Source organism: Sinocyclocheilus rhinocerous, unplaced genomic scaffold (genome assembly GCF_001515625.1).
Source record: "Sinocyclocheilus rhinocerous isolate Xijiao unplaced genomic scaffold, SAMN03320098_v1.1 scaffold200, whole genome shotgun sequence".
In the NCBI taxonomy this organism is placed as follows: Eukaryota; Metazoa; Chordata; class Actinopteri; order Cypriniformes; family Cyprinidae; genus Sinocyclocheilus; species Sinocyclocheilus rhinocerous.
The window spans coordinates 1476159-1485795 of NW_015641014.1; the positions used below are offsets into that span (position 1 = coordinate 1476159).

Below are 9637 nucleotides of genomic sequence, written 5' to 3' on the forward strand. Positions count from 1 at the left end.
GTGGCGTTACATTTCCGACGTGTGCTTGTGGTGTTCGGCCAATCACAATGCACTGGGTCAGCTGGCCAATCAGAGCAGACTGCACTTGTCGGAAGGAGGGACTTTGTAGAAAACGAAGCGTTTGAGAGAGGCGGGGCATAGAGGACCTACAATAATGTACAGTATTTGAAAAATAATGTGTTTTTTGAACATTAAAGCATGTCAACATATTTTGTTACACCAAATACACCAAATAATGACCTTTAAAAAAGCATCATATGACCCCTTTAATGTCATTTTATATGTCATTGATTTTATACATATATCACGGTTTTGTGCCCCTCAGGACACTTTTGCTCATTCAGAACCGTCTTCGTGAGGAACATTCACTCCAGGATGTTTTGTTTAAGAACGTCATGAAAGGTGCCCCCACTGCTCTCCCACCCAGGTCAGAACACACGACACCTGTATTACGCCACACGTCAAAATAAGAATTGCGCAAATATAGCCCAGTCATTTCTAATGGAGTATGGCGTTTTCCATTCACTCTGTAGGGAAGATGATCCCACTCATCCTCTAAACGCCTGCCGGATACACGGATACCTTTATGTCAATAAAGTAGCAGGAAATTTCCACATCACTGTTGGCAAGTATGTCTCCTTTCATCTTGTTTTTGCATCCACTCCATTAAAACTTGTTTTTAAGTACTGCAGACCTACTTTTAGAGTTCAAATATGTGTCAGTTGTTTGATTTCCGATCGTCTTTATATTCTCTCTGAATTTTGTTATTTCATTTCATTTCAGGGCCATCCCACACCCTCGAGGTCATGCCCATCTAGCGGCCCTGGTCAGCCATGAGAGTAAGCTGAAGAGCTTCTTCAGACCTAACAAAGCAATGTTCTAGAAAAATGTGTTTTGATTCTATAGATATTATCTGAATGGCTCATTCTATGCAAAACGTATCTAGTGCTTTTGAATCCAGACCAGAAGGCAACATCTGTTCCACTAAAAGAGCAAACGGTGCCTTAAATTTGATGTCCAACAGGTCAGTTTGCTAATAAGGACTGTTTTGTTTCAGCATACAACTTCTCCCATCGGATAGACCATCTGTCTTTTGGAGAGGAAATACCTGGCATATTAAATCCACTGGATGGCACAGAAAAAGTGTCTGCAGATCGTAAGTAATCGAAACATTTATCAATATTTAAGAAAATAAGTGTGTGTGTGTGTTATGCGTTTATCTAATTCAAGTCAAATTTACACACACAAACACACACACACATACACACACACACACAACACTAAAATCCAGGAGTCTGAGAGCATTTTTGCATTTTTCTAATTCATCTATCTTTGATAATCAACATTTTATAATTACAAATTGTTATCACCATAAATATACAGTATTTATACTGTTAATACATACATATATATAAAAAGATATAAATAATATATAACCAAAATTTGTTAATTTAAACCATATTAAATTATACAGTTAAGATTTTAAGTCTGAAAGCATTGTTCTAATTATTTAACTTAAAAAATTATATTATCAGCGTAAATATATATTCATGCTGGTAATATCATTTAAATGTACAAAATAGCAATAATACATTAAAATTATAATATTTAAAAAAATTCAGTTTAATTCTTTTTGTAAATTATTGGTCTGAGACGATTTTGCCCCTCACAAATTATATTACATCAGCATTAAAAAATAGCAAAAAGTTCAATTTCTTATGAGCCTGAAAAATATGTTTTCCTTTTTTCCCCTTTTTGCTAGATAATCAAATGTTCCAGTACTTCATTACCATTGTGCCCACAAAACTGCAGACGTACAAGGTGTCAGCGGACACACACCAGTATTCAGTCACTGAGCGGGTACAGACAGCTTTAAATATATATTCATAACCATCTGTTGTTTCAATTAGTTACATTTAAAATTGACAAGATTTGCTACATTTTAAAAAGAAGTTCTCTTTGTAAAGTACATTGTGTATGCATGACTGGCCAAGAATGATCACTGATGCCATGTTTGGATTCTCTTTGCTTTAGGAGCGAGTGATAAACCACGCAGCGGGGAGTCATGGGGTTTCTGGGATCTTTATGAAGTATGACATCAGCTCGCTGATGGTGAAGGTGACTGAGCAGCACATGCCCTTGTGGCAGTTCCTGGTGCGGCTCTGTGGCATCATAGGAGGCATTTTCTCAACAACAGGTAAATGGAGAGAATATTTGCTAACAACAAAAAACAAAATCGAATTTGAAATGATTGTGATGCGTTTCTGCAGGCATGTTGCACAGTCTGGTTGGCTTCTGCATAGATGTGATCTGCTGTCGTTTTAAACTGGGCGTTTATAAGCCGAAGAGTGTAAGTAGTAGTAGTTGTTTTTTGTGCTTCATTTTTGAATTGTTTTGGAGTCGAGCACTGATACCCTTGTTGTCTCTTGTCTTTAATGTTTTCCTTTTTTCCCCTTTTTGCTAGATAATCAAATGTTCCAGTACTTCATTACCATTGTGCCCACAAAACTGCAGACGTACAAGGTGTCAGCGGACACACACCAGTATTCAGTCACTGAGCGGGTACAGACAGCTTTAAATATATATTCATAACCATCTGTTGTTTCAATTAGTTACATTTAAAATTGACAAGATTTGCTACATTTTAAAAAGAAGTTCTCTTTGTAAAGTACATTGTGTATGCATGACTGGCCAAGAATGATCACTGATGCCATGTTTGGATTCTCTTTGCTTTAGGAGCGAGTGATAAACCACGCAGCGGGGAGTCATGGGGTTTCTGGGATCTTTATGAAGTATGACATCAGCTCGCTGATGGTGAAGGTGACTGAGCAGCACATGCCCTTGTGGCAGTTCCTGGTGCGGCTCTGTGGCATCATAGGAGGCATTTTCTCAACAACTGGTAAATGGAGAGAATATTTGCTAACAACAAAAAACAAAATCGAATTTGAAATGATTGTGATGCGTTTCTGCAGGCATGTTGCACAGTCTGGTTGGCTTCTGCATAGATGTGATCTGCTGTCGTTTTAAACTGGGCGTTTATAAGCCGAAGAGTGTAAGTAGTAGTAGTTGTTTTTTGTGCTTCATTTTTGAATTGTTTTGGAGTCGAGCACTGATACCCTTGTTGTCTCTTGTCTTTAGATGAGTGTTTTTGATGGCCATGTGAACAGCCTGACGCCTCTTCTTTCTGAGAATGCTGAACACTAGCTGGGCTCTCCTTCTTACGACATTTAAAGCTCTTTTCAGTCACTTTTCAATCTGAATCACAACTGTAAGTTTCAGGATTCTGTTAATACATGACATTGAGGTTGGTTGTCATTTGTGGTACTGTAAAAATCTGTAAGCACTGACACAATAACTGTTGCACAGGCAGAAATTCATAAATGAGTAGAGAAGGTCTCCCCAGAAGATCTTGTTTGGTGCAAAAATGCTTTTGGCGAATTTAAATTAGTGGGCAGCTTTTTAAAAATGTTCAGTCGTTATAGAAAAAGATTCTCACATAAAAGCGTATTATTGCACTCATAAAGACATCTTTTATTTTTCTAGAAGCAGGTATTTTAATTATAACTTGATTGTCTTTGATTGGATAAATACTCCCTTTTAAAAAGCGCAGGTCTAAATCTGAATATCAGACAATTTAGTTTTAGTTAAAGTGACTTTAATACAACCTTAAAAGATGTGGTAGCATCAGGAACCTTTCAGACAGGACCCATCACATCAGTATTAGGATCTAGTTGGGATTTTTGGTGTGATTATCCCCAACCAGTGCCAAGGTCTCCACCTCGGGATGGACTGATTGTTTAGCATCCATGCGCATTTTAAGAGATCATGTTTTTTATTATTGATGAATAACACCGGAGGGTCCATTAATGCAGTCAAGATTGTATTTGGTTGAATGGCTGAATTATAAGGGAAGTAGTGTGAAATAATTTGTTTAAAGCATATTGAACATTCTTACTTTTGCATGATTATGGATCACACTGTTGGTGCATATTTTCTTGTGCCAAAGTTTTTTCTACTTTTAAAATAAGGTAAATAAGATCCCTGTAATGGTTAAATTGGAAGAAAATTTCCTTCCTTTCTTTTTTTAAAGTCAAGAATATTAGTCACATCCTGTTGGTGTACTTTGCTTAATTTATGATTTTTAACATAAAGCTCTCCAGGTTCGGGATGTTTTATTTGCCTATTATTCAGTGTGTCTCTTGAGAGTCCAAATAAAGAGTTTCGTATGCACCTGCACACCTGTGATCTGTTTTTAAGCATCGCCATGTGTCTGTTCTTGTCTCCTGAGCAGCAAAATAAAATCTTGACTCCATATTTGACAGTTTGTAATCACTGTAAACTCTTACATTAGATGCATCTTGAAGCATCAATCACTTTTTTTTTTTTATTAAAATGAATAAATATACAATCTATTCCTATGTCACTGAACATTCTCATTTGTTCTTTGTCGATGCCTTCTTACTCAAAGGACTCAAGAAAGTGCAAGTGTGCAAATAACAATTACTAGAGCAGCTGGTTTAAAAAACAAATCAGAAATCACCTTTGTTCAGGCATCAACCTGATCAAAAAATGCCATACAAATCATAACTAGATTTTAATTCCCCGAAGAAAAGCAGTGCTTGCAATATAAAAAATGAAAGTAAAGTAAAAAGAGAGAATTCACCAAAAAACAACTTTCCCTCGAGTCGTCCCAAACCCAAATTACTTTCTTTGTTCTAGGGAACACAAAAGATAAATTTTGAATAATATTCATTTTCCAGACAATAATAGTTTCTAGGTCATTAGAATTCATTATGAAATTGTCAAGCGTCAAACAGAAAATCTTAAAGGGGTCATATGATGCTGCTAAAAAGAACATTATTTTGTGTATTTGGTGTAATGAAATGTGTTTATGCGGTTTAAGGTTCAAAACACATTATTTTCCACATACTGTACATTATTGTTTCTCCTCTATGCCCCGCCTCCACAGCGCAAAGTTGTAGTATTTCCTCAGCGACCAGCACAGATCAGCTCCTGGCATGACGAAGCAGATATCGTCCTCTTTTGGAAGCCGAAACAAAGTAGTTTCGCTTTCACAATGAAGCACACAGAGTCTTTACGACATGGCAGCGGAAACAACAAAACTACAGCGAGAATAAAAGTTACGCCTTATTTCTTCGAGTGAACATTTGGGCGGCGTTATGCAAATCTTCCCACATAGCGACGTAGATATGTGGGGGCGTGTTAGAACGAGCCGTTTTAGGTAGGTGTGGCTGACTCTTAACTTTTATAAAGAATATCTCTTTGGATTTGAGACTTTAGTCTTTGCAACTTTACAGATCTTCTTTATGCACCAAGAGCTTGTAACACTCCAAAGAGAAAGGAAAAATTGAAATCGCATCATATGACCCCTTTAAGTGTGGCGACTCATTTTTTGGTTGTTTTTAAAGGTTGAAAGCTGCAGTCCCCTGGCATTCACTGTAACTGCATGGAAAAGAGCGGCCAGGACATTCTTCAAAGAGCGGCCAGGACATTCTTCAAAACATCTCCTTTTGTGCTCCACAGAAGAAAATAAAAAACAGGCAGGTTTGCAACGACATGAAGATGACTAAACGATAAAGTATCTGTAAATATTTGGTAAAAATGTTTGCGAGCACTGTAAAAACTGTTACTTAAGGTTTTAAATTACGTGAAAAAAATCTCTCGAACAAGTTCAAGAGCCTCATCATCCACATCAGGCTTCTCAGAGGCTCCTGAACCATCAGAAGGTGGTTTCAGATGGCAGTCTGGTTTTGAGCTGGTACTTTCTTCCACGCAGTTTCCATAAGGCACAGTCTCTTGCTCTGCCATGTTTGAAACATCCGAGTCTGACGTCTCTCCATCTGTCTCCGGAATGATCCTGACCTCCTCTGGGACTCGCATTGCATCTATAGCACATGCCTACGATTCATGAGAGAACTAACAATAAGTCTGTATCATGTGGCATAAATAACATTTTAAAAAGATGACAAGTGATTTATGATCATGGAAATCCATTTGCCTTTCATCCTTCAAAAGGCTGAGCGCTGTTTCCATGAGTTCCCGCTCGTTCATCCAATACGTGACGACGCTGAGAACGACATCATTGGGTATAAGCTTCTTTTTCATAAAAACAACCAATACTTATTAATAAATGCTAGCTCTTAACACACAGTCTCTAAGTTACCTTTCGAGTCGCTTCTTCACTATCCTTTTTGTAGTTTCACCACGCGTTTTCTTCTTCTCAGCTTCATTGTCTTTACTTCTTTGAATGTCAGATTTCACCATCCAGGGAGGAAGGTTTCTATGCTTTTCAGACATTATTATGTAGTTTAGGGTTTGTTTGATTTCGAATATTCCATAAAGAATATTCTTTTTAACCTCTTCAGTGAATGTTTTTCACATATTGAATGTAATATAATGCGCCATCTTGTGGTCTGAAGAACAACACGAAGAAGAGACCGGGGCTAGTTGTCACATTTCAGTCCAGTACATACTTTTAAAGTCTCAGCTTAAAATAAATCACAAATCATCACGATGAATAAATGCTCATACCCCGAGAACCAGACATGAGTATAATGAGAGCTATAAAATGAACTTTAGACCTTGTCAAGAGTTTATTTAACAGTATATCAGAATATCATACAGGTAAACAAGATTTTAGCAAAATTTATTATATCCGTACTGTTGCATTTCATAAAAATATTTGATCACTTAGTCTTTGAAACTATCAATTATACATTAAACCATATTTATAGGAGTACAGCTGTACAAGGTAAATACACATCTAACACTAGACAGTAATATTGATCTGAATGGGCCCCGGCATGTGCCATCTTTAACAGATTCAATATTTTCCTCAATAATATAAAATGTTTTTTTTTTCTTTGTCTTATTTTCACAGCAGGCAGGATACAGCTTCAAACAGTAAAAGCTATGAGCTGTGCAATAAATGCATCCACATTTTCCTTCACCGTTTCTCGCTGTCTGTCTCTCCATGTAAACAGCAGTTTAATCTAGCACACTGCACCCAATGATGGCAATCAATGGAGACTACAAATATTATGTGCTAGCTACAAAACCATCAGGGAGATATGAACAGGGAGCGTTTTATATATCTTGTTTCAACTGCAAAAAAAAAAAAAAACTTTTTATGAAACTTTATATAACTAGTTTTTCAGCAAAAATATCTAAACATCCTTAAAATAAGATACATTTACTTGATAATATAAATCGAATTGGGTTTATTCTTCTTACACCATCAGCAAACTGTTTTGTTTTCTTATTTAAAGCATACTTATGGTTTATGCTTAAAACAAGAAAAAGAAAAATTATTAAAGATACATGTTAAAAAAATTCTTCAGTTTCTTTCTTTAGGATTTCTCCGCCTCATTAAAAATTTCCATTCAATTGGATTTAAGAATCTCAAAATGGTGTAGATATTTTGAATTAGGAATGATTGTGAAAAAGTCAATTTATTTAAAATTAATAACTATAATAATAAGTATAAATAATTATAATTCTGTCAAAAATAAACGTTAATTTTAATATTTAATTAAAATATTTCAGTTTAACTAAGTTTTAAATAATACATTTTGGTAAATAACAAAGCAACTACATTTATTTAATTGTAAAATACTTAGAAATGTTTGGTGTATTGTCAAATCTATTTAATTGCTTTTCCCAAAAATGTACCTTGTTTTAAGAATGTTTCATTTTTACAGGAAAACAAGAAAAAAATACTGATTAAGACTTTTTTCTTGTCTTTTTTTTTTTTTTTTGAGGTGTTAAGAAGGAATGTGATAAGCTTGTACTGATATGCAACTTTTTCAATGCCGCTCCCGACGCAGTTTCAGGATATTCTGTGGTTCACAAAACCGCTCTGGAATTACATTCCACATACCTCAAGAACAATTGAATTGGCACAGTTATCAGCCTGTGATCAGAATGACAGGTGCAGAGCAGCATAAGACAATTTCACAATTAAATGAATACAAAAAGAGGCAAAACACTGCATGGCATCAAACCCTCCCGCCACACTGTGAGATTCAATCACTGTAAATGTTTCTGTTGATCACTATCACCGTATGAAACCCATTACACTGTCGCTTCCATCTAATGAAAAGGTCAGAATGACAGAGGTTCGGATAAAACATTGTTTGCCGTAACAAACACAAAACCTTGATATATTTTCTCCTACCGCTGTCCACATGTGCCAGATCAGAAGGTTTGATCTTTATACAGTTTTTACTAACGAAACATTTGCACAACATCAGAAAAAAATTGGCAATGTTTGTCACCATTGAATCAAAGTTGAAAACAAAAGCTCAGCTCTTAAGATACATCTATTTTTTTAATGTAAAATGCATATTTCATACTGCTCTTTGTCCTGCCAGTAAGGCACTCTGCCCCATACAACTGGGTCCCACCCATTCATGCTAGAGAGACCCTGATCATGCCCACATCATTTAAAAGCATCCTTTTTCCTCGTCTTTGCTCCCAGCTGAACCTTAACCGTGTCTTAACCAAGCGTGACGTGATGAAACAATAAAGCAAAGTGACCAGGATATAAAGTTCTGACTGATACTGATACGCCAATAATTGTTTTCATGTTATGGGCGATAACCGATAAATGGTCAATATTAAACTTCCATGCCATTTTTTCTAGATAAATGAGAATAAAACACTAAAAAAAAAATCATTTTAAATGCTACAAGTGAATTTGGGCATCAGAACATTATAATGTACAATATGAAAAATGTATATTCATTGTGAGACTTGCTAAAGATTACATTTAACAGTGTTATTAAATTTGAATTTTTAGAAGACTGCAAATGTCATCTAAATATAAAAACAGGGGAAATGAACATTTTAAATATCACAATTAAAATGCAAAATTTCATAACCAATATTTACCAACAGCAATATCGGCCGATACCCGATATACCAAAATATTACGCATCTTGTAACTATATAACGCAGTTATCGTATTGGTCCAAATCCCAAATTTCTTGTAGCCCCACCCACAGTTATCATATTGATTCGTACTGGTCTAAATCTCACATTTATCTGTATGTAGCCCCACCAATATTTATAGTATTGGTCCAAATCCCAAATTTATCTGCATGTTGCCCTGCCCATAGTTATCATATTGATCCAAATCCCAAATTTATCTGTATGTAGCCCCGCCCATATTTGTGACCCTGGACCACAAAACCAGTCATAAGGGTACATTTTTTGAAATCGAGATTTAACCATCATCTGAAAGCTGAACAAATAAGCTTTGCATTGATGTATGGTTTGTTAGGATAGGACAATATTTGGTCGAGATACAACTATCTGAAAATCTGGAATCTGAGGGTGCAAAAAAATCTAAATATTGAGAAAATCGCCTTTAAAGTTGTCCAAATTAAGTAATTAGCAGTGCATATTACTAATCAAAAATTAAGATTTGATATATTTACGGTAGGAAATTTGCTAAACATCTTCATGGAACATGATCTTTACTTAATATCCTAATGATTTTTGGCATAAAAGAAAAATCAATAATTTTGACCCATACAATGTATTGTTGGCTATTGCTACAAATATACCTGTGCTACTTATGACTGGTTTTGTGGTCCAGGGTCACATTTAGTAT

The 9637-nt window shown here is 35.6% G+C and overlaps 1 protein-coding gene across 1 annotated transcript in view; it reads left to right on the top strand.

Moving 5' to 3' along the window:
* The window catches only part of LOC107753579 (endoplasmic reticulum-Golgi intermediate compartment protein 2-like), a 17842-nt gene extending 13987 nt beyond the window's left edge, over positions 1-3855 (top strand). Inside the window, exons 7-14 of the mRNA XM_016569758.1 lie at positions 326-427; positions 534-629; positions 784-839; positions 1058-1156; positions 1763-1860; positions 2035-2197; positions 2271-2350; positions 3139-3855. Coding sequence (XP_016425244.1) covers positions 326-427; positions 534-629; positions 784-839; positions 1058-1156; positions 1763-1860; positions 2035-2197; positions 2271-2350; positions 3139-3204 — 760 coding nt within the window. The 3' untranslated portion in view covers positions 3205-3855. The remainder of the gene's footprint in view (positions 1-325; positions 428-533; positions 630-783; positions 840-1057; positions 1157-1762; positions 1861-2034; positions 2198-2270; positions 2351-3138) is intronic.
* The last annotated feature ends 5782 nt before the right edge of the window (positions 3856-9637 follow it).